Source organism: Molossus molossus, unplaced genomic scaffold (genome assembly GCF_014108415.1).
Source record: "Molossus molossus isolate mMolMol1 unplaced genomic scaffold, mMolMol1.p scaffold_m16_p_6, whole genome shotgun sequence".
Lineage (NCBI taxonomy): Eukaryota > Metazoa > Chordata > Mammalia > Chiroptera > Molossidae > Molossus > Molossus molossus.
The window spans coordinates 59,506,860-59,533,075 of NW_023425399.1; the positions used below are offsets into that span (position 1 = coordinate 59,506,860).

General features: G+C 39.1%; 1 protein-coding gene across 1 annotated transcript in view; it reads left to right on the top strand.

The window, feature by feature from the left end:
* SPIRE1 (spire type actin nucleation factor 1) overlaps nucleotides 1–26,216 on the top strand; it is a 322,380-nt gene that overhangs the window by 17,108 nt on the left and 279,056 nt on the right. Inside the window, exon 2 of the mRNA XM_036244294.1 lies at nucleotides 9,249–9,283. Coding sequence (XP_036100187.1) covers nucleotides 9,249–9,283 — 35 coding nt within the window. The remainder of the gene's footprint in view (nucleotides 1–9,248; nucleotides 9,284–26,216) is intronic.

Consider the following 26,216-nt stretch of genomic DNA (forward strand, 5'->3'; position numbering starts at 1 on the left):
GTGTATGAAATTCATGAAAACTAGATTTCTTCAATTGACAAGGAATATGAGAACATTTGGGTTTGGCACTTACTTTTTATGATTTGGCTTGGGGAGGTACCCCTTCAAGTTCTTGTTCTTGAGAAAAGTGATATAGTGCTGTAATCTCAGTGTATTTTTGAGGTTTCATGATATTTAAGCACAATTAATATCACATGGGAAAATTTTAATCTAAATATACACTGTTTACAGAAAGAACCACAACTTCCATCATACTGTCCTCTAGCACAAGACTGTCAGAAATGTGGCCTTAGCACTGTGACTCCCTTATGTTCCTGTGGCACAGAATGGACACCTCCCACCTCATAATTGCCATCAGAACTTTTCTGAAGGTAGCATTCTAGACAACCATTACCAATCCAATTAAAATTGTCACAAGAGAGGAAACCTGTTTGTTGCACAAGCTTTGAGTGTTGCCCAAGTACATAAGATAAAGATTTATTTGAGTTTTGTTGAAAAAAGTTATACTGAGCCCTGGCCGGTTTGGCTCAGCGGTTAGAGCGTCGGCCTGCGGTCCTGAGAGACCCGGGTTCGGTTCCCGCTAAGGGCATGTACCTCGGTTGCAGTTTGTCCCTGGCCCTGGTCGGTTGTGCGGGTGGCAGCCACTTGATGTGTTCCTTTCACATCGATGTTTCTCTCTCTGTCTCTGTTCCTCTCTCTCCCTCCCACTCTACCTGAACAAAAAAAAATGGAAAAATGTCCTCGGGTGAGGATTAAAAAAAAAAAAAAAAAAAAAAAAAATTTATACTGAAACTGAAGTAATTATTCTTCAGTGGAAAATACTTGACATTTAATGATATTTGTTCTATGAGATGATAGAAAGTTCAGTTAATTAAGGTTGCTGAATAGAAAGAGAAAAATAACGCTAATAAAAAACACTTCTATTTTAGAACCAGGTCAGTTATAACATGGTTACTCTAGTACATGGAATAGGTTAGTTTAGTTGGGATCTGGACCAAACTTACTCCTAGATTTATGGGCGGGGGGTGGCAGTGATGTTGGTGAGACATAACTTTATGGAGGGACAGATATCAGGGGTGCTAGTTCTGTAAAGCAGTCAGCCTTCCCCAAGAAATCCAGTTGCAGAGCTTGCTCATCTGTTGAGCATAGCCAGAAAGGGCAGACAATAGCTGTAAGATAAGAGCCAGTAAATGGTCTGTGCTGGGAAGGCCTGGTAGTTGGTTTTAGTCATTGATATTAGGTCCAAGGGCTAGACTCTAGTCCCTACGGAAGGTGAGTGGTACTGATGTGCCAAGGCTTACTTGCTTCCTTTCCTTTTTTATGCTCTCACTTCCCGGATCTGCTTCCTGCTCACACACACTTGTTTATACACTGGTGCCCATACCCACTCTTGCTCACTCATATGCTGGTGCCTACTCATGCATTTATCCACTTGCACACTGATGCCCTCCCCCTCTTGCCACACTTGCTCGCACATCTACACACATACATCCTTTGTTTTAAAAGAGTTCTAAATCTTTTACTGCTGACAGTAAATATACTCAGTAGTTACAGATAAGGGTTGAGTTATAGGATCTAGGATGCAAAGTGCAGACTACACCTCAAAAATAAAGCAGAAGCCAATCCTGGCCAGGTAGCTCAGTTGATTAGAACGGTGTCTCCATACACCAAGATTGTGGGTTCTATCTCTGGTCAGGGCACATACAAGTGTCAATCAATGAATGCATAAATAAGTGGAACAACAAATCCATGTCTCTCTCTCTCTCTCTTTCTCCCTCTCACACTCCCCCCCACCTCTAAAATCAATCAATCAATTAAAAAACAAAAACAAAAAACAAACCAGAAGCCCACATTTTAGAATTGGGATAAACCTGATAATTTCGCAAAGGTGACTTGAGGCTGAAGGTCCTAGAGCCTGCCTTAGGGCAGGCAGATGAGGATCAGATGATCTCAAGGAAGGTGAGTCAGGTTCTGAGGACAGCCTGTGTGATCTGTTCCTGCTGCCCACTTACAAATGCTTTTAGGGCCTTCCCACTTGCTCCCTGTTTCTGGAATAGGTTCTTCCCCCAGCCCTGCAGTTAGCTGCTACCCAACTTTAAGGTCTCTATTTAAGTATCATCTTCTCAAGGAGTCTTGCCTAACTACCCTAAATTGGGTCCTTTTTGTTATTTTCTTTCTCTCTCTTTTCTGTCCTTAATTGCATTTATTACCAGCTATAATTGTTTTATTTGATTGACTTTTTTTTGGTCTGTGTTTACTAAAACGTAAACCCAGTGGGACAAGGACTATGACAGACTTGTTTATCACTGTATCATCTGTACTTACCAATAGTGGTTAGTAGATGTTCAGCAAATATTTATTGAATGAATGGAAGGGGGTGGAGGGAAGCTGTCAGAAAGGCAGGATATATTTTTTTGCTGTATCTCAGTTTGAATGTGAAAAAGAACATAGTTTCACATGATCAGATGGACCTAAACATGGTCCAGAGTTTGGTTACATAGGAAAAATTTGGAGAATAATTCTGAGAGCTATTATTCATCCTAAAAATTTCAGGGATTCTTTGTCTTTTTGGTAGGCATAGTTTGCTTTTGCCTATTCTGCTAATATGAATCATATGATAACATGACTGTGATAATTCGGTCATATGCTAAAGTTTCTACTCCAAAGAATATGCTAAAGTTTCTACTGTAAAGACTGCTAGCTATATGAATTTAAAGATATTCATCTACATGAACATCTTTGAATTTTTCTGAAACTGCTTTAATTTCCACCAGATAGTTGAGTGGTTCATCAGAATTTGTGATTGCACTGAGGTGAAGCTGTTTTCAGAGAGAGTGCTGTGTAAGGTCTGATCCTGAACAGCCAAGGCTACGAGTGGCCCTGTGAGGGTGTGTTCACTGAAATAGTCTTCCTGCTAATTTATTGAGCAGGCTTGCTGAATGGAATTATCTGATTATCAGCATTGGAGATTTAAAATGTGTGCTGAAGATGACGCTGTTGTCTTAGTTGATGAATTTTTTATGACAGACATTTTATACTAGGACTAGTTTGTTTCTTAAAGCCATTCTATGGCAGTTTATAGGAAGACATTGGTTTTTCTGTTTCCTGGAACTTGTCTAGTAAATCTTAAGAGCATATCAGAGTCCTGGCTGGTTTTGCTCAGTGGTTAGAGCGTCGGCCTGTGGTCCAGAGAGACCCTAGTTCGGTTCTTGCTAAGGGCACATACCTCGGTTGCAGTTTGTCTCCGGCCCTGTCTTGGTCATGAGAGTGGCAACCACTCGATATGTCCCTTTCATGTTGATGTTTCTCTCTCTCTTCTCTCTCCCTCCTACTGTATCTGAACAAAAAATGGAAAAATGTCCTTGGGTGAACATTAAAAAAAAAAAAAAAAAAAAGAGCACATCAGATTTTTCAGAATGAATTAAAAAGAAGGGTCTAAAACACAACTTTAATTATTATACATTAAAATGCTCATTCCTTTTGAGAAACACTGAAGTTTTGCCATACTATGTAAATTATCCCTCTACCTAGTGTATAAGTATTTTGATAATGTTGAAATATTTTGAAACTTAATGTTTAAATATAATTTCATATATTTCCTTTTATTGTATGTCATTACATAATCTAGCCTTCTAATTAAACTCAACCTAATAAAAATTAATACAATTAATAAAGCTATTTTTTTGAAAGAATGAATTTACTGCATTTAATAATTTGAAATCTTGATTACGCCTACCATCAGTTTAGGTTACTGGAATTGTAGAAAGTGAAGCCATGGGATTCTAGAGTTTAGAGGGATTTTTCAGGTCTGATTCTATAAAGAAAAGTGGCCAAGTTTTGAAGACTTAAAAGTTTTCAAATGAAAATTTCTTGGTACTATACTAGCAGTTTCTAACTGTTAAATAATGAATGTATTTTCCCATGTTATAAATGGTAGGTAGCTGGGACAGTACCCCTGCAATCCCGTACCATAACCCCTTGAAGAGGGACTGCAGGAATAGGAATAACAAGTACAACGACACAGATAGGGGTTAGGAGCCTTGGAGTCTACTCTTCACTCTGTCATTTTGTGCAAGTCATTTGACTCATCTATAAAATGAATGGATTGGGCAAGATCATTTCCAAGGTTTCTTTAAACTCTGCTATCTTGTAATTGGGATTTTCTGATTACTGGTTCAGAGACTGGGCAGGGATTTGGGTGACAGAGTAGTGTAGGTGGTCAAGCACTTCATATTTAACTAACTTCCCATATTTGAATGACCTAGTCAACAGTTCGAATTGAAACAAAAGCTATTGTATGTTCTCACATAAATTTTTGGTCCTCTTATAGGAGAGCATTTTCAGTTTTATAATAGAGGTCATTGAAATAAATCTTATTTATAGGACTCATACTCTTTTGACATCACTCTGTTGACCCGTCCCGCAGGTCGAGCAACGAGGACTCTAGAGGGGGAGTGAGGATGAGGAGGGACAAGAGACACGAGAAATGGAGACAAGACAGGGCTCTGATCAAGTTTCGTTTATTCTGGGGAGATCCACAGTATATATGTGGCAAGAAGCAGAAAAACAAGAACATTTGTTGCCAAGCGATGTCTGTGGTGACCACCCCGAAGCAATTTCAAGTAAATATCATATAAATATCACAGGTGGAACAAAATACAAACAGAGCATAACTGGCTGAGTGAATGGTTACTTAAAGGAACGCAGAAACATTGTATGCAGAGATGCAGAGATATCCTGCCTTGGGGCAGGAGATGGCAGAGCAGATTTTTGCAAAATGGATGCCATGCAAACAGTCTCCCACACACTGTCATTCTTTGAGTACTTCATTACTTTCTGTTGCAGAAAGATGTTCCAGCTTATTTGATAATTTCTTTGCAGTCAGCCAGTTTCCTAAGGAGTTCTGGTCCCTTTGACAGGGAATGCCCATTCATAACAGGCTGTTGTTGCTTCTCCCTCTTTTGGAGGGCAGAACTAGGAAATGTATTTTTTTTCTTAAGTTGTATAATACCTGTAATTGTAGTTCACCACTGCAGAGCTCTTCTTCTCTTTCCACATTTGGTTTGTATATTCCTTCTCTCTCCGTTGATGATTTCCAACAATATCTCTGTATGTACTTATTTGCTCAAAGCTACAATAAATACAAAATAGTTTCAGAATTTTTCACCAACACCACTACCAGCAACAAACCTACTACACAAAACTCTAAATTTCTTTGTAATTCTCTTTACCTTAAGAATAAATGTATCATACTGAAGATGTACATCGAGTACCACATTTTCCCTCCCTTCCTTCTTCCTCTTGTACAGGAAATGTTCAAGAAATGTTGTGCCCTTCTTTGAACTATTTCTGTCCACAGTACTTTCCTAAGTTAAATTCAATACTATTTCTCTAGGAGTCAAGTATAATTGATCTACCAAAATCACTAATGTTTTGAGCAAAGAGCCATGTAAATAAAAAGATAATATATATATATATATATATTATGGTACATATACTTTATAACATATAATTTTATATAACAATAAATGTATATGGTTATATATTTATCAAACTCCAGTACATTAAACCCATATATATTAAACAACTCATTTTATCTATATGTTCATGTAATCTTTTTTAAAATCTTTTTATTTTTTATTTTTATTTTTGTTACAGATGTTTCTCCTTTTACACCCCATTGACACCCTCCTCCCCATCCCCCCCGCCCTATCCCCAGCTTTGTTGTCCATGTCCATTGGTTATGCATACATGCATATAAGTTCTGTGGTTTATCTCTTCCCTCCCCCCTCCACCCCTTCTTCTGGGGATTGTCAGTTTGTACCTTACTTCATGTTTCTGGGTCTACCCTATTCCTCAGACTGTTATGTTCATTATATTCCATAAATAAGTGAGATCATGTGGTATTTGTCTTTTTCTGCTTGGCTTGTTTCACTTAGGATAATACTTTCCAGGTCCCTCCATGTTATCTCAAAGAATAAGAGATCTTTCTTACAGCTGCCTAGTACCCCATTGTGTATATGTACCACAGCTTTTTTTTTTTTTTAATCCTCACCCGAGGACATTTTTTGTTCAGATAGAGCTGGAGGGAGAGAGAGGAAGAGAGAGAGAGAGAAACATCGATGTGAAGGGACACATCGAGTGGCTGCCACCCGCACGACCAACCAGGGCCGGGGACAAACTGCAACCGAGGTACGTGTCCTTAGCGGGAACCGAACCCGGGTCTCTCTGTACCACAGGCTGAAGCTCCAACCGCTGAGCCAAACTGGCCAGGGCTGATATGTCATTCTTAATTTCTTCTTGGTGGTTTTTGAGTTCCAGTTGGTTGATTTTCAGCATCTCTATGTCCTTACTCATGCTGTTGAGCTTCCTGAAGAGCATGGCTCTGAATTCTAGCTCTGTTAAGTTGCCTAAGTGCTCCATATTTATCTCATCTACGGTAGAGGTCTCTTGTTCTTTCATTTGGCTTTTGTTTCTGTGTTTCACCATTTTGGCTATCACAGTGGGCTTTGGAGCCTACTAAGTTTTCCCTGTGAGTGTTGGTGTTCTGCTGTTTGTGTGGCTCCCTGTTCTGGGTTTGGAAGAGCGAGGGAGGACCCACGTTTAACACCACTTTCAAGTCTTACTTTCCTGGTTAGAGTTACTAGCCCAGGAATGGTACAGTTATCCTCTAGCTTTTTGCCTGGAGGCTAGCAGTCGAGTACTTGAAGAGTTTTGGGTTGTCAGTTCATTGAAAAACTCCCTCAGGTGCTCAGCGTATGGGGATTTCCTGAGGGTGGGGCAGATGCTGATTGTTAGCGAGCCTCAATTAGCATTTCAGTGGCCCTGGGGGGGGGGGGGTTGAATCTCTGAGGGAGGGGTCGCTGCCTCTCCCCAGAACCCTTGGAACGAGCAAGATGGCCACCGTCCTGCGTGCCTGCAACTCAGCAAAAGCTCTGAGCCCCTTTCAAATCCCGAGTTTCCCCACATAGTTCCAGTCCAGTCCACCTTCCCTCTGCCGGAGCCCATGATTAGTGCCTGTGGCTATTTTAGCATGTGTCCCGGCTCTGTGCTGTGGAACTGCTTGGGAGTTTAACCCGAGGGTGCTGTTCACAGCTAAGGCCACTGCTGTCCGTGGGCTTCTAGCCCCCCTCTCACACCTCCCCAATCCTACCAGGATCGAGTCAGTGTCTCTGGTTATATGATCCTCGCAAGCTGTTTTTCTGTTGCTTTTTCCTGTCGATTTGTCTGTGTTTTAGTTGTAATTCCAGTTTGGTCCTGGGAGACAGTCTGTGTAGCTTCCATTCATTCACTCTCCATGTAATCTTTTTTGTTGATGTTGTTAATCATTGCTCAGGGATATTTTCCTATTGATTTTTAGATAGAATGGAAGGAAGGGAGGTAGAGAGCGAGGGAATTATTGATGTGAGAGAGACACATCAATTGGCTGCTTCCTGTAGGACCCTGACTAGGGCTGAGGATCAAACCTGCAACCTAGGTACGTGCCCTTGACCTGGAATTGAACCTGTGATCCTTTGCTCTGACTGTTGAGCCAAACAAACCAGGATTGTTCATGTAATCTTTAATTATCACTTACATATTTTAAATTCACAGAACCTAAGGTTCCTTTTTTTTGTGGTCTCAATTTCAGCCAGTTTTTCATATTAGAGTCATTACCTCATCGGAAATTGTGGGTTTCAATTTTATTTTTCATTTTACGTATTGGAAGGCATATAAAACATTCTTTATGATTTTTTGATGGCATCATTGTAGACTCTAAGGTATATGAATTCTAGTTAAGCATTTAAAAAACCACAGGCTGATAGAACAACCACTGTGGACTAGGTGTGTGGGCAGTAGGCTGGGGAGAGGAAAGAGGTAAGAGGAAGGCTACTGTTGGTAGAGAGAAAGAGGTAGGGCTAAATGTATACTTGAACTTAAGACAATGACATTTGAGAAGTGTAGACAGGAAATTAAAAAATTTTAGTACCTAATATAAATGTGTTAGCTAGTCTTTTATTAAAACTATTTAATGAATAATTTTCATTTAAAATAACTTTTTTATTTAAAAAGTATGTTTTAGTCACCCAAAATATATAATTGTATATGTTCTTTGGTATAATGTCTCAGTGATGAAGAGAAAATATTAATGTTGGAGCATCCAGATATTGTTCAATCTTGGTATTCTTTAAGTTATCAGAAGAATTACTAGATTAATTATATAGTTTTACTTAATACTATATTAAAGAAAAACAACCATGATACATTAAGGAAAATATGAGTTTGAAACATATCTACTTTCATTGAAGTGATCAATGTACCTTTAACTGGTTTATGCTAAGTGAAATAAGCCAGTAGGAGAAAGATAAGTACCATATGAGTTCACTCATATGTGGAATTTAATGAACAAACTGAACTACCAAGTAAAATAGAGACAGACTCAGAGAGAGCAGATAGACAGTTCTTGGCATGGGGGGTTGAGCAAAAAAGAAAAAAAGCGAACTCATGGACATGGACAACATTGTGGATGTTATAGGGGGGTTTGGAGGTAGAGGAGGTGGGAGGAGGTGGAAGAGGGCATAGGTGAGGAAAAAATAAAATGAAAACATATATTTGAGGAAAAGTCCAAGAGTCTTTCAAAGTACTTTAAAAGGGCCCCGCTGGTGTGGCTCAGTAGATTGAGCATCATTTCATCCCATGGACTGAGAGGTCCTGGTTCAATTCCTGTTCAGGGCACAGGAGGGCTTGATCCCCAGCAGGGTCTGTGCAGGAGGCAGCCGATCAATGTATCTCTCTCACATTGATGTTTCTCTCTCTCTCTCCTTTCCTCTCTTTCTAAAAAATAAATAAGACATATTTTTAAAAAGTACTTTAAAAGGCATTTTGGTTTCTAAAGACATTTCAAAGTGTTTTAAAAGTTACCTTTTAAAAGTATTTTAAGGTATTTTATAAAGAAAGCAAGACTTTAGATGTATTTTTGTTTTATTTTCATTAATTTGTATATATGCATATTAAATATGTGTGTGTGTTTCAGATCTTATGGCAATTAAGCATATCTTTCCCATCTTTTTCTTTATTATTTTTTTATGGGCCTATGTAAACTTAAATCTCTAAGCAGGAACTTCTAGAATATTTGATCATTCTAGTACCTTTTATTTGCATAGAGTTTCATAAATATAATGAAGCATGGTCAGAATAGCTCAAATATTTTTATCAATGATAAAAAAGCTAAAATCCTTTGAAAGTAATTTTTTGTGTTTTTATTACAGGTAAATTGGGATATTCACATTGTACAGAAACAGAGGTAAGAGAAATGCTCAGCAATTTTGCAGTCCTATATAGACTAATTTGAGTGCTAACTGTGTCACTAGGGGGTGTTCTAATAAGAATGTGTTGAGAGCAGTTATATATTGTTTATATTTAGGAATAATAAAATGGAAGAAAAGTCAGATATCTTGTCCATGTTTTTAAAATGTCAGGGTGTATTATAAAGGTTAGCTTAATCCTAGTTTAAACTTTTTCTTCAGTTATTTGAGAAATCGAGTTAGCTAAGATTAAAAGCCCTTAATTTGAAGTAGTTTAAGTTCAGTTTTTAATAATCTAATCTATTGTGTTGTAATAAAGAAATTATTTAAATGTGTTGGACTCCTATGGAACTGCCTTAGTCTAGTAGGAAAAAAAATAGGGACTTGGAAACTGTTTCTGTAAGATTAATAATGAATTACTTGCTTTGTTATCTGTATACGTAGGATTATTAATTTTTAATAATTTAAATAACATGATTGAAAATGCTAATTATAAAATGTAAGGAATTTTCACGATTCTAGGTGTTCCTTGCAGGAATTTCAAGGATAACACTAAAATACAAGAGCCAGCTCCATGAATTATGTATGTGTGGTGTTCCTTTCAGGAGCTGTTGCATCCTTACATGAGCAGTCTTAGGTCTTTTGTTAACAGCAGTGCCTAATTAAGGATTTAAGAGGTTACTTTTCTAATTTTATAATACATCTACATGTTAATGCAGGTGTTAGTACATTTTAACTGTTACTTTAAAATGCAAGGTTCCTAAGAGATTATATTGTATAATAAAGAAGCAAAAATAATTTATTATTATTTTGTATTCAAAAGTTATACAATTCATTTTTGTATTTTCTATTCAACTTTGAAAGTAGAGATAATTTTTTCCAAATTTGGTCTAAAAATAGGCAAGAACTTAGTATTTTTATATTGCAGGGATTTTTGATGTACTGTTCAATATGATAGAAAGGAGTGGGATTTGATTTGATTCAAAAGATGTAAATTCTGTCTGTGGTTTCTGGTGTGCGTCCTTCTAGCTATGTAATTTTGAGCAAGTAATTTTTTTCTTAGAACTTCTGCTTTCTTATCTATATAATGTTAATAATACTCCCTAATATCATGGGTTGTGAAATTTTAGAGAGACCGCATATCGGAAAATGTTTTGTAAACCCCAAAGGCACTATTATGTATATCAAGATGATACAAATGTAGTCAGCGTTCATCTGCATTTTGGTAATGAAGTGTGAAGGTTTTACATCCAAGGCATAGTCATATGTCTTATTCTATCTTATTGTGGCAATACAAGCCATAAAATCAACATGGTTTTAATGTCTTGTTTAGTACTTGCTTTGTGTAGGAGTGTCACTTCATTTTATCTCCGAATTATCTCTTAGCCCTTATCCTCTGATCCATAACTTATTCTGGTCACCAAAAGAATTGGAATTTAAACAGAACTCTCTTCCAAATTTTTAAAATATAACTATTTAAAGAAGAAAATAAAAAGTTCAATCTAATGTTTAGTTTACAAAATAGGTTCAGGATATTTTCTAGGGGTAAAAGTGGTGGTTATCTCTGGGGAAGAGATTGGGATTGTGAATGGTGATTTACCTTTATTATTTGGATTTTTTAAAAAATGAGACTGATCTCACTTATATGTGAAATCTATTGAAAAAAATACAATGATAAGCAAAATAGGTCCAGAAGCATGGGTACATGGAATAGACTGATGAATCTCAGAGGGGAGAAGGTGGAGAGGTTGGGAAGAGATTAACCAGAGAATGTGAATGCATATATGCATAGCCCATGGACACAGACAATAGTGTGGAGAAGGCCAGGGGTGGGGTGGGGGCTGGGTGGAGGGGAGCAAAGTGGGGGAAAATGGGGGTCATCTGTAATACTGTCAACAAATAAATAGAAAAGAAAAAAAAATGAGACTGTGTCTGTATATACTTTGGTAATTACAGTAATAAAAAGGAGGGGCAGTAGAGCCAGTGGGAACTTTTTCAAGAAGTTTGGTGACTTGAGAGAAGGAGGAGAGAGTTTAAGTAGGAAGTTTTTGGTAGTGGTGGTGGTTGTGTAAGGGAACCAAGAGAGAGTGACACTGGAATCCAAATTAGAGAGTGGGTATTTGCTGAAACCAGACCTGGGACTATATCTAGAAGATGGTTTGAATAGAGCATTGGTGCTCCAAGGACTGTGGGAGGGCTGTGGGGAGGTGGCTTACTGACACTCTTTCAAGGTCAGGAGAAAAATATTTTCAAAGTAATACCAAGACATTCTTTGCCCTTTTACTTTCATTGTCTCAAGAGTGGACAGGGGAGTTTTCAGAGGCTACATGACTGTGTGACTATGACTAATACCAGACTGCAGAAGCAGATATGAGATCTAGCCAGCTTTTATTAAGCATGACCTTCAAGAGTTTTGTGAAAATGTAAAACAATATCACCCTTCTCAGTGTTTTTTTTTTTTTTTTAAATAGAGTTTTCCCATAAAAATGTTACTGATATTGTTTAATATTAGTTTTCAATGATTTATTTTGGTTTAAGTAAAAAAGTTCTTAGTTTTCATTTCTGATATAGTAAATGTTGATAGGTTGGTTATAGCTCACATAAACAAAGACTCCTTGGACTCCTCAGTAATTTCTTAGAATGTAAAAGGGTCCTAAAAATGAAAATGTTTGAGACCTGTTGGGCTGGGGCACAGATAAGCAGAGGTGCTTCTTCCTGAGAAACAGAATTGAGGGTTGAGAGAGGTAAAACCAGAACAAAACCAGGAAGTTGAGGGAATCCTTGATGTAAGGATTTTAGGTAGTCTTTTTGTCAATGAGAAGACAGGGTTATTTTTGAGAGTGAGGTTATACTGAATCAGAAAAGTGATTGATAGAGCCTCTTTTTGCCCTTAAATTGTTTTTCTATAGAGAAAATAGATTTCTAGTTCTTTTTGTAAGTTAAAAGCCCCATCAAGCTTTTGCTGGTATTAAGTCCAGACCAAAAAAAGGGCTGCTAACAAGTTGTGTAGATAAGTAGAAGTTGGTAGAATCTTCAATGGGATGGAATAGCATGTTGCTATTTCCATATAAAATACAGGCTCACCCCAGCCTTTCTGAATTGGAAAGGGTATTGTTGGGAAGAGGCAGTGTGGTGGGAAAACAGAATCCCTTTATCTTCCTTTATTTATAGGACCCTCATCAAGGCATGTGGTTGAAATATATAACTTTAAATTTGTTTTTATTAGTGTTTGTAATATATAAAAATTGTTATGAATTATTTTCTAGTTTTACTTTTAATTTTTTCTTTAATACTTCTCATACAAACCAAACAAAATTATGAATTTAGAAAAAAGCAAGGAGGCCATATATATATGTACATTTGATCAACTTTTATGTGATCTTGTACCTCAAGATTAGCTTAATGTTTCTTAAAATCAAGTGCAGTTGACTTGAACAACATGGGGGCTTAAGGGTGTTGATCCCTTCCCAGTCAAAAATCCATTATAATTTTTTGTTTTGGTTAATCCTCACCCAATATCTTTTCCACTGATATGTAGAGGGAGTGGAAGGGAGGGAGGGGGGTAAGAGAGAGAGAGAGGGAGAGAGAAAAAACATTGATGTGAGGGAGACACACCAATTGGTTGCCTTCCACGCACCCCACAACAGGGGCTAGGGAGTAAACCAGCAACCCAGGTATGTGCCCTTCACCATGAATCAAACCCACAACCCTGTCATGAGTAGGCCAACACTCTGACCGCTGAGCACACTGGCCAGGGCCATTGTAATTTTTTGCTTTACAGTTGGCCATTCATATTATGGTTTTCTCATCCACTGATTCAACAAACCGTGGATCAAAAACAGTATTTTTTATCTGTGATTGGCAAACCATGGATGGGAAATGTAGTTAGGACTGTAGTTGGGAAGGTAAAAATACTGTTTTAAAAGGCATGCACACTTTTTTTTTTTACTTTAATAGGTAATTTAATTTTTTCCTACAACTTTTTATTCCCATTTTTTGAAGGTATAATTTGCATACAGTAAAATTTGACATTGTTAGTTACAGTTGAGTTTTGACAAGTATAGTAAGTTGTGTTACCTATCCCCACAATCAAGTTCTATCACCCCTCAAAATTCCCCCCATTTCCCTTGTAGTTAGTGGCTCCTCTCCACCCCAGTCCTTGGCAACCACTCTGTATTTTGCCCCTTTTGTTTAAACAGTGTGTTACCCTAACTCTACCTGTCTAGGAGTGGCTCAGACTGATATTTATAAAATCATGAATGATTGACCTGTACTTGTGGGTACTCGTCTGCCAAGGAAGCAGTCCTGATCCATAGTGTAGGGGAGCTTTCAACCCCATTTTGCAAATTTTTTTTTTACTGCCACTATTTAAATAGCTTTGTGAGTTATACTCTTAAAGTGAAAGAAAATGGCTAAGCACTTAAAAATACTAAGATGTAAAGGACTTGAATTTTCAAGTATTTTAATTGAGGTTTTTTTCACTGTTGTTTTTAGTTTTCCAGATTTCATCACATTCCTGTTTTCTATTAACCACCACTAATTATGAAGCACTCAGAGACACTTAACCTTTAGCAGAAAAGAAGGTTAAATGAATAACTAAAACAATCCTGGTGTTCCCCTTGGTGGATTAGATGTATTTTAAGTGGAATAGGTTAAAACATTATATAAAGTTAACTTGTCAACACTTTCATCTTAGTAGAGCTAGTTTGTAAAAATAATAGCATTGCAGAAATATTTAAGCTTTACTAAGGGAAATTATTAAAAACACTGATGTTCACATCTTGGAAATAAACTTCATATATACTTTACATAAATACTTTGTTTCATTCCCACATGCATCTTTTAAAAAAATAAGTTTTTGTTTTTAATTACAGTGGATATACAATATTATATTAGTTTCAGGTGTACAACCCAGTGATTAGACATTTACATAACTTATGAAGTGATCATTTTGATAGACCTAGTACCAATCTGACACCATACATAGTTATTATAATATTTTTGACTATGTTCTCTATGCTGTACTTTACATCCCCATCACTATTCTGTAACTACTAATTTGTACTTGTTTTTCACCCATCCCTTGATTCCCCCTCCAATCTGGCAACTGTCAAAATGTTCTCTGTATCTATAAGTCTGTTTCTGTTTTGCTTGTTCATTTATCTTATTTTTTAGATTCCACATTTTATTTGGCATTTGTCTTTCTTTATCTGACTTATTTCACTCAGCACAATACCCTCTAGGTTCATCCATGTTGTTACAGATGGCAAGATTTCATTTTTTATTTTATATCTACTTCTTATTTATTTATTTATTTATTTTTAAATCCTCACCCGAGAATATTTTTATATTTATCTTCAGACAGAGTGGGAGGGAGGAAGGGAGAGAGAGAGAGAGTGAGAGAGACATCGATGTGAGAGAGACACATCAACTGGTTGCCACCCTCATGACCCCGACCAGGGCCAGGGACGAACTGCAACTGAAGTATGTGCCCTTGGCTGGAATCAAACCCAGGACTCCTTGGTCCACAGGCCAATGCTCTGACTGCTGAGCCAAACTGGCGAGGGCAGGATTTCATTTTTTGTTATGACTGAGTCATATTTCATTGTATATGTGCACCAGCACTTCTTTATCCATTCATCTATTGATGGACACTTAGATTGCTTCCATATCTTGACTATTGTAAATAATGCTGTACTGAGCATATCATGATAGGTATTTATTGCCATTTTTATTATTCATATTTCTTTTTGTTAATCCTCACCTGAGGATATTTTTGTGTGTGTGTGTGTGTGTGTGTGGTACGTGCCCCTAGCGGGAACCAAACCCGAAACTCTTTGGTCCGCTGGCCAACGCTCAACCACTGAGCCAAACTGGCTAGGGCCACCTGAGGATATTTTTTTCCATTGATTTTTAGAGATAGTGGAAGGGAGGGAGGGGAGAGAGAGAGAGAAACATTGAAGTGAGAGAGGGACATCAATTTGTTGCCTCCCACACTCACCCCAATTGGGGCTGAGGATTGAACTTGCAACCCAGGTACATGTCCCAGACCGGGTATCGAACCTGTGACCCTTCGATCTGTGGGCCGACTCTCTAACCACTGAGGCAGACCGTGCAAGGCTATTCGTAGTTTTGATATATTTTTTTCTTTTCCTTAAAGAAGACCCTTGAACATTTCTTGCAATACTGCTTTGGTAGTGGTGACCTCCTTTTAGCTTCTTCTTTCTGGAAAGTTTTTTATCTGTCCCATGATTCTAAATGATAGCTTTGCTGGTTGTAGGTCTTTGCTTTTCATTAATTTGAGTATTTCTTTCTAATTCCTTCTGGCTTGAAAAGTTTATGTTGAGAAATCAGCTGACAGTCTTATGGGATCTCCCTTGTAGGGAAACTGCTTTTTTCTTGCTGCTTTTAAGATTCTCTGCCTTTAACTTTGGGCAGTTTAATTATGTTGTGTCTTGGTGTGGGCCTCTTTGGGTTCATCTTGATTGGGATTCTCCGAGCTTCCTGGACTTGTATGTCTATTTCCTTCTCTGGGTTAGGGAAGTTTTCTGTCATTGTTTTTTTACATAAGTTTTCAATTCCTTGCTCTTTCCACTTTTCTGTACTCCTGTGATGTAGATGTTGGTATGCTTGAAATTGTCCCATAGGATCCTTAAACTTTCCTTGTTTTTTGGATTTTTTTTTTTTTTTTGCTGTTCTGATTGTGTCTTTTCTGCTTCCTTATCTTCCATATTGCTTCAGTGATCCTCTGCTTCATCTACTAGACTATTTATTCCATGTAATGTATTCTTTATTTTAGTTAATATATTCTTCAGTCATTTCTGTTTCTTGTTTATGTTTTCTATCTCAGTTTTTATGTTTCCTACTTCTTTGTTGAAGTTTTTACTGAGATCATTGAGCATTCTTATAACCAGTGTTTTGAACTCTGAATTTGGTAGATTGCTTGTCTTCATCTGATAGTTGTTTTCCTGGAGTTTTATTCTGTTCTTTCATTTGGAAAATATTCTTTGTCTCTCTTCCTGTGTTTCTTTCTGTGTATTAGGTAGAGCCCTACATTCATTTTTAAAATATACTTTAGAGCTTAGTATATTCTAAGTATTGTTATAGATGTTAACTAATTTAATTCTCATAACAAATTTATAAAGTGGATACTATTATTGTTCATATTTTCAAAATGAGAGCTAAGTAAAGAGAGATTAAATAACTTGTCCAAGTAACTATACCCAGTTCATTCAGGTTTCTCTTAACTTTTTTTTGCCTGCAATAATGCTGATAATTAATTTAGTGCCCCATTTGGTACAGTGAAATGCCTGAGTGTCTCCTTATTCTGTATATGCCTCTTACCTTTGACTATTTCAATTCTTGGCATTATGTAGCCAGGGAATGTGTTTGTGCTAGATATAAACTGGCTAAAGGTATGAACATAGTCCATGGAATTTCAACCCCAGTGGTTAGGAGAATATAGGGTTCTGTACTGTAGTAATTTGTGAAGTAGTCTGATTCTAGATTACTTAGAACTACTGAAGTCCTACCAGTCTGCCTGCTGTGCTGTGTCCTGCCCGGCCAGGCCTGGAGCTGCACCACCGCCATCATGCCATAGTGTTCAAGGGTGATGGGATATGGGGGCTCACGGTGTTCATCTCCAACATCTGGAACTATAAGAGCAAAGAGGTGGAAATTAAGAGAATCAACAAGGAACTGGCTAACATTTGCTTCAAGTTCAAAGGGAACAAAGCCTTTGATGGCTACAGTAAGAAAAAATAGGTGTGTAAACTGCTCTTCATCTTCCTGATGGGCCATGATATTGACTTTGGTCACATGGAGGCCATGAACCTACTAAGCTCCAACAAGTACACAGAGAAGCAGATAGGTTACCTGTTCATCTCAGTGCCGGTGAACTCTAACTCTGAGCTGATCTAGTGTATCAACAATGCCATCAAGAATGACTTGGCCAGCTGCAACCCCACCTTCATGAGTCTGGCCATGCACTGCATTGGTAATGTGGGCAGCTATGAGATGGGCGAGGCCTTTGCAGCTGACATCCCTCACATCCTAGTGGCCAGGGACAGCATGGACAACATGAAGCAGAATGTGGCCCTGTGCCTGCTGAGACTCTACAAGTCCTCACTTTACATAGTGCACATATGCAAGTGATGGCCTGCATTATGCATCTGCTCAATGACCAGTACATGGGCATGTTCATGGCTATTGTCAACTTCATTACCTATCTCTATAAGAAGAACATAGATGACTTCAAGACTTGCATCTCCCTGGACGCGTCTCACCTGATTGTCTCCTCAGCCTCCACCGACCTCCAGGACTATACCTATTACATCATCCCAGTGCTTTGGCTCTTGGTGAAGCATCTTGTAAATGCTGCAGTGCCAGAGGATGCAGATGTGAAGGGGAGGCTGGTCATGTGTCTGGAGACCATGCTTAATGAGACCCGTGAGCCACCCAAGTCCCAAGAAGATCCAGCACTCCAGTGCTAGGAATGTCATCCTCTTTGAGATCATCAGTCTCATTATCCACTACGATGGTGAGTCTGACTTTCTGGTGCAGGCCTGCAATAAGGTGGATCATTTCCTACAGCACCAGGGGACCAGCCTGCACTACCTGGCTCTGGGGAGCATGTACACGCTGGCTAGCTCTGAGTTCTTCCCTGAGTCAGTCAGAACCCACACCAACACTGTCATCAACACCCTGAAGATGGAGTGGGACATTAGCATGCTACAGTGGGCAGCTGACCACCTCTACCCATGTGCAACTAGAACAGTGCTAAGAAGATCATGTTGGAAATGTTGTGGTACCTGGAGACAGCTCACTACTCCATCTGTGAAGTGATCATCCTGAAGGTGGCCATCCTGGCCGAGACATACACAGCGGACTACAGCTGGTATGTGGACACCATCCTCAACCTTATCTACATTGCAGGTGACTATGTGAGTGAGGAGGTGTAGTACTGTATACTCCAGATAAGTTATCAGCCGCGATGACGTCCAAGGCTACATAGCCAAGATCATCTTTGAAGTAAACCAGGCCCCGGCCTGTCACAAGAACATGATGAAGGTCGGTGGCTACATCCTTGGGGAATTTGGGAACCTGATTGCTGGGAAGCCCTGCTGTAGGCCTCCTGGGCAGTTCTCACTGCTATACTACTGCAAGTTCCACCCGTGCAGTGTGGTGACGCAGGCCCTGCTTCTATACTCTTACTTCAGGTGTATAAACTTCTCCCTGGAGACCAAGGCTGTCTCTCATCTATGAAACACAAATGGCCGAGTACCTCTTCCTCAGCTTGGTGGTCAGCATGGATATCTTGGCCACGGTAGTGGCAGAGATGCTGCCCTTACCCCAGTGTGAGTCATTCATCCTGGCCAAGCTGAAATTCAAGAAGAGACCAGGGGCCTGCAGCACCCTGGATGATGGCTGGAGGGACCCAACCAGCAGTGACATCAGTGGGGGTATGGAGCCCACCTCCAGTACCTTGTGGACACCTTCTACCTCCCCCGGCCTTTTGGGGCTGTGGCAGCCCCTGCCACAGCAGCACCCCAGGTCTCTCCAGTGCAGGCAAACTCCTGGTGGACATCTCCTTGGATGGACTGACTGCCATGAGGAGGCCTTCTTTTTTTTTTTTTAATCCTCACCCGAGGACATTTTTCCAATTTTTGTTCAGATAGAGTGGGAGGGAGAGAGAGAGAGATAGAAAAAAAAAGACATCGACGTGAAAGGGACACATCAAGTGGTTGCCACCCACACGACCCAACCAGGGCCAGGGACAAACTGCAACTGAGGTATGTACCCTTAGCGGGAACCAAACCTGGGTCTCTCTCGACTGCAGGCCGACTCTCTAAGTGCTGAGCCAAACCTGCCAGGGCCCTTCTTTTTTTACTTACTTACTTACTTACTTACTTATTATTTATTTATTTAACAGATATATATATATTTTTTCCCCTCATTGACACCCTCCTCCTGGTACCCCACCCCCAGAATTATTGTCTATGTCCTTGTTTATGCATACATGTGTATAAGTTCTGTGGTTTATCTCTTTTCTCCCCCCACGTCCACCTCTTCTGAGGTTTGTCAGTCTGCACCCCACTTCTATGTCTCTGGGTCTGTTTATTTATTTATTTATTTATTTTATTTTATTTTTGTTACACATGTTTCTCCTTCTTTACCCCATTAACACCCTCCTCCCCATCCCCCCCCGCCCCATCCCCAGCTTTGTTGTCCATGTCCATTGGTTATGGTTACATGCATATAAGTTCTGTGGTTTATCTCTTCCCTCCTCCCTCCCCCCTTCTTCTGGGGATTGTCAGTCTGTACACTACTTCCATGTTTCTGGGTCTGCCCTACTTCTCAGACTGTTTTGTTCATTATATTCCATAAATAAGTGAGATCATGTGGTATTTGTCTTTTTCTGCTTGGCTTGTTTCACTTAAGATAATGCTTTCCAGGTCCCTCCATGTAGTCTCAAAGATAAGAGATCTTTCTTTCTTACAGTTGCATAGTACTCCATTGTGTATATGTACCACAGCTTTTTTATTCATTCGTCTACTGATGGACACTTGGGCTGTTTCCGGATCTTAGCTATTGTAAACAGTGCTGCTATAAACATGGGGGTACATATATTCTTTCTGATTGGTGTTTTCCATAGTGGCTGCACCAGTCTGCATTCCCACCAGCAGTGTACTAGAGTCCTCTTTTCTCCACACCCTCGCCAACACTTGTTGTTTGATGATTTGTTGATGGCGACCATTCTGACAGGTGTGAGGTGATACCTCATTGTTGTTTTAATTTGCATCTCTCTGATGATGAGTGATGTTGAGCATTTCTTTATATGTCTGTTGGCCATTTGTATGTCCTGTTTAGAGTGGTGTCTATTCAGCTCCTCTGCCCATTTTTTAATTGGGTTCTTTGTCTTCCTTTTGTGGAGTTGTATGAGTACTCTATATTTATGGAAATTAACCCCTTATCTGATGTATCATTGGCAATGATGTTCTCCCATACACTGCGTTTCCTTTCCATTTTGATGGTTCTTTTGATGTGCAGAAGCTTTTTAGTTTTATGTAGTCCCATGTGTTCATTTTTTCCTTTGTTTCTGTTGTCTTAGGTGATGTATCAGTGAAAATTCTGCTGCGTATGATGTCCGAATTTTGTTGCCTACATTTTCAAGAATTTTTATGGTTTCACGGGTCACATTTAAGTCTTTTATCCATTCTGAGTTTATTTTTGTGGATGGTGTAAGTTGATGGTCTAGTTTCATTTTTTTGCATGTAGCTGACCAATTTTCCCAGCACCATTTGTTAAAGAGGCTGTTTTTACTCCACTGTGTGCTCTTGCCACCTTTGTCAAATATTAATTGAGCATATTGCCTTGGGTCCATTTCTGGGTTCTCTATTCTGTTCCTCTGGTTTGTGTGCCTGTTCTTGTGCCAGTGCCAGGCTGTTTTGATTACAGCCGCTTTGTAGTATAACCTGATATGTGGTACTGTGATCCCACCTGCTTTGTCCTTCTTTTTCAAGATTGCTGTTGCTATTCGGGGTGTTTTTTGGTTCCATATGAACTTTTGAAGTATTTGTTCTAGTTCTGTGAAGTATGTCGTTGGTATTTTGATGGAGATTGCATTGAATCTATAGGTTACTTTGGGTAGTATGGACATTTTAATGATGTTAATTCTTCCAATCCATGAACAAGGTACGTGCTTCCACTTTTTTATATCTTCCTCGATTTTTTTTTTTTTTTCTATGACCTGTAGTTTTCTGCAAATAGGTCCTTTATTTCTTTGGTTTAGCTTATTCCTAGGTATCTTAATTTTTTTGCCGCAATTGTAGGTCGGATTGTTTTCTTAGTTTCTCTTTCTGTGAGTTCATCATTGGTGTATAAGAGTGCCATCGCTTTCTTGACATTAATTTGGTATCCTGCTACTTTGCAAATTCATTTATTAAGTCTAGTAGATTTTTGATGGAGTTCTTAGGCTTTTCTATGTATAATATGCCACCTGCGAATAATGACAGTTTCACTTCCTCATTTCCAACTTCGATCTCTTTTATTTTTTCTTCCTGTCTGATTGCTGTGGCTAAGACTTCCAGTACTATGTTAAATAAGAGTGGTGAAAGTGGGCATCCCTGTCTTGTTCCTGTTCTTTAGGGAAATGTTTTTAGTTTCTGCCCATTGAGCATGATGTTGGCTGTAGGTCTTTAATATATGGCCTTTATTATGTCGAGATATGATTCCTCTATTCCCACATTGCTGAGAGTTTTTATCAGAAATGTATGCTGGATTTTGTCGAAGGCTTTTTTGGCATGTATTGATATGATCATGTGGTTTTTATTCTTCATTTTGTTTATGTGGTGTATCACATTTCTTGATTTGCAAATATTGTACCAGCCTTGCATCCCTGGGATGAATCCCACTTGGTGAATAATTTAATCGATGTATTGCTGGATCTGATTTGCTAGTATTTTTGTTCAGGATTTTGGCATCTATGTTCATCAGGGATATTGGCCTGTAGTTTTCTTTCTTTGTAGTGTGTTTCCCTGGTTTTGGAATTAGAATTATACTGGCCTTATAAAACGAGGTTGGAAGTCTTCCTTCTTTAATTTTTTGAAAGAGTTTGAAGAGAATGAGTGTTAGTTCTTTTTTGAATGTTCGGTAAAACTCCCTCGTGAAGCTATCCGGGCCTGGGCTTTTGTTTGCTGGGAGAGTCTTGATTACCTCTTCAATTTCCTTAGTTGTTATTGGTCTGTTCAAGTTTTCTATCTCTTCCCTGTCCAGTTTTGGGAGACTGTGCCTTTCTAGAAATTTGTTTATTTTGCTTAGATTGTTGAATTTGTTGTCATATAATTGTTCATAGTAGCTGTTAAGATCTTTTGTATTTCTGTGGTATCAGTTGTTACTTCTCCTCTTTCATTTCTGATTTTGTGTATTTGGGTTCTCTCTCTTTGTTTCTTGGTGAGTCTAGCTAAGGATCCATCAATCTTGTTTATCTTTTTGAAAAACCAGGTCCTTGTTTCATTGATCCTTTGAATTGGTTTTTTTTTTTTTGTTTCTATGTCATTTATTTCTGCTCTGATCTTTACTATTTCCTTCCTTCTACTTGCTCTGGGGTTTTCTTTTTGTTTACTTTCCAATTCTTTAAGTAATGAGGTTAGGTAGTCTATTAGAAATTTTTCTTCCTTCTTGAGGTAGTCCTGTAGTGCTATGAACTTTCCTCTCAGAACTGCTTTTGCTGCATCCCATAGGTTTTGTGTTGTTTGTGTGTTCATTTTCATTGGTTTCCAGGTAGTTTTTAATTTCTTCCTTTATCTCTTTGATGACCCATTCATTGTTTAATAACATGCTTTTTAGCCTCCATATATTCCAATGTCTTGGCATGTTCTTGTTGCAGTTGATTTCTAGTTTTATGCCATTGTGATCTGAGAAGATGCTTGATATGATTTCAGTCTTTTTGAACTTGTAGTGACTTAGTGTGTGTCCTAACATGTGGTCTATCTTTGAGAATGGCCCATGTGCACTTGAGAAGAATGTGAATTTTGTAGTTTTGGGGTGTAATTCTCTGTAGATATCTATTAAATCCATTTGGTCTAGTGCTTCATTTAGAGTCTCTGTTTTCTGGCTAATTTTTTGTTTAGAGGATCTTTCCATTTATCTCAGCGGGTGTTGAAGTCCCCTGCTATTATTGTATTACTATCGATTTTTCGTTTGAAGTCTTCCGGAAGATTTTTAATATATTTTGGTGCTCCTATAATGGGTGCATATATGTTTGTCAAGGTTATATCTTCCTGTTGGATAGATCCTTTCAATATTATGTAGTGCCTTCTTTGTCTCTAGTTATGGCCTTCATGTTGAAATCTATTTTGTCAGATAGGAGTATTGCTACCCCAGCTCTTTTTTGCTTTCTGTTTGCTTGTAAGATTTTTTTCCATCCCTTCACTTTCAGCCTATGTGAGTCTTTTCTTGTTAGGTGGATCTCTTGTAAACAACAAATAGATGAGTCATGCTTTCTTATCCAGTCAGCTACTCTGTGTCTTTTTATTGGCGTAATCAGTCCATTTACATTTAAGGTGATTATTGATATGTACTTATTTATTGCCATTTTTGTTTGGTGTGGTTATATTGTTCTTCCTATTTCTCCTGTTAATTACAGAAATCCTTTTAATAATTTTTGTAGTGCTGGTTTGGTGCTAAAGTATTTTGTTAGCTTTTTTTTTTGTCTGTGAAGCTCTTTATTTGACTTTCTATTTTGAATGACAGCCTTGCTGGGTAGAGTAGTCTTGGATTCAGATCCTTGTTTTTCATGACCTTGATTACCTCATGCCATTCCCTTCTGGCCTGTAATGTTTCTGTTGAGAAGTCAGCTGAGAGCCTTATGGTGGTTCCTTTGTAGGTAACCTTTTTTGATCTTTTGCTGCTTTAGGATTCTGTCTTTGTCTTTAATTTTTGGCATTTTGATTATTATGTGTCTTGGTGTGGGTTTATTTGGGTTCTTCTTACTTGGGGCTCTCTGTGCTTCTTGAACTTGAGTGCCTTTTTCCTTCACCAAATTAGGGAAGTTTTCTGTCACTATTTCTTCAAATGTATTCTCTAACCCTTGCTCATTTTCTTCTTCTTCGGGGACTCCTATGATGCGAATATTATTACGTTTCCAGTTGTCTCACAGTTCTTTTAAGCTGTCTTCCTGTTTTTAATTTTTTTGTTTGTTTGTTTTTTTATTGGTTGGTTTTTTTTAATTCTGTCTTCTAATTCACTGATCCGGTCTTCAGCTTCCTCTGCCGTGCTGTTTAGACCTTCCAATGTGTTTTTCATTTCTGATATGTCATTCTTCATTTCTTCTTTGTGGTTTTTAATTTTTATTTGGTTGATTTTCAACGTTTCTATTTCTTTACTCATGGTGCTTATGGCCTTACAAATGCTGTTGAGTTTCCTCAAGATTATGGTTCTGAATTCTAGTTTTGTTAACTTGCTTAACTGCACCTCACTTATCTCATATTCGGTAGAGGTCTCTTGTTCTTTCATTTGGCTTTTATATTTTTTTGTTGCACCATTTTGGCTATCACAATGGGCTTTGGAGCCTGCCAAATTTTCAGTGTGAGTGTTTGTGTTCTGCTCTTTGTGGCTCTTTCTCCTGGGTTTGGATGAGCCAGGGAGGACCCAGGTTAAACACCACTGTCAAGTCTTACTTTCCTGGTTAGAGTTGCTAGGCCAGGAATAGTACAGTTATTGTCTAGCTTTCTGCCTGGAGGCTATCAGTAGTGGTTACTTATAGAGCTTGGCTTCTGAGTTGAATGAAAAACTCCCTCAGGTGTTCAGCTGAGCACAAGGGGATCTCCCAGGTTGGGGCAGATGCTGGTTGTTAATAGGCCTCAATTTGTATTTCATTGGCCACCGGGTGGGGTTGAATCGCTGAGAGAGGGGCCATCACCTCTTTACAGAGCCCTGGGAGAGGGAATAAGATGATCACATTCCTAGGTGGCTGCCACTGAGGAAAAGGTCTGAGCACCCTCCGAATCCGGAGTGTCCCCGCACAGTTTCAGTCCAGTCCACCCTCCCTCTGCCGGAGCCCAAGGTAAGTGGCTGTGTTATTTGAGCCTCTGTACGGGCTCTGCACTGTTGAGCCAGTTGGGAGTGTAACCCGAGGGCGCTGCTCACAGCTAAGGCTGCTGCTGTCTGTGGGCTCCCAGCTACCCTCTCGTGCCTCCGCAGTCCTAACAGGATCAAGTCAGTGTCCCTGGTTATATGATCCTCCAAGCTGCTTTTCTGATACTTTTCCCTGACGATTTGTCTTTATTTTCATTTAATGCCAGTTTGGTCCTGGGACATGGTCTGTGTAACTTTCATTCACTCCGCCGCCATTTTGGAATCCTCAAGAAACTAATAATCCTCCAATGTCAACGTCTGCAGGTCTTTATCTTGGGCCAGTTAATTTCCCAAGAGAGCCATCTTCCTCTTTGATCCTCTCCTGGTTCTGGTTTTTCTTCCTTCTGACTGGCAGTTCTGTTTGCAGGGATGCAAGCTTGGCAGAGGCACAACACGGTTCATCTCAATCACAGGAGGCCTCCTCTTCCCTGGGCGCACAGCCTTAAGTCAGCGGTCAGCGGTCAGGTCCTCTGACTCGGATCCTCTAGCACTCTCTTTTTCCCAGCCTGCCCCAGCAGGCTTTCAGCCTCAATTGACTTCTGCTATTTTCTCATCTCCCCAAATTTATTTATTAAATTTAGTAGATTTTTGATGGAGTCTTTAGGGTTTTTTATGTAAAGTATCATGTCATCTGCAAATAATGATAGTTTCACTTCCTGTTTTTTAATTTGGATTCCTTTTATGTTTTTTCTATGTAATTGCTGTGGCTAAGACTTCAGTACTAAGTTAATTAAGAGTGGCGAGATTGGGCATCTTGTCTGATTCCTGTTCTTAAGGGAAATGCTTATAGTTTTTGCCCATTGAGTATGATGTTGACTGTAGGTTTTTCATATATGGCCTTTATTATGTCAAGAGATGATCTGCGGTGGCCTTATTTAGCTTAGGGCCTGAGGACATTGGTCCTCCCATCATCCCAGGAGTTGATGAATTTCTGAATAAGTTTGTATGCAAGAACAGGGTCCTGATTGAGAACCAGCTGCTGCAGATTGGAGTCAAGTCGGAGTTCCGGCTGAACTTGGGGCACCTGTGTCTCTTTATAGCAACAAGACCTCGGTACAGTTCCAGAATTTCATTCGCACTTTCAGACTCAGCTGGCCATGCAGACTAAATGTGTAGCCATGCAGGAGGACACTGGGGTGCAGATGCAGCAGGAGCTCAACATTGAGTGTCTGTGGGACTTCCTAATGCCCCTGCTTCTGTCGGTGTGCTTCTGGTTTGGGGGAGTCCGTTAGTCCCTCACCCTGAAGCTCTTGGTGACTATCAACAAGTCTTCCAATCAACAGAGATGTCTGCCTA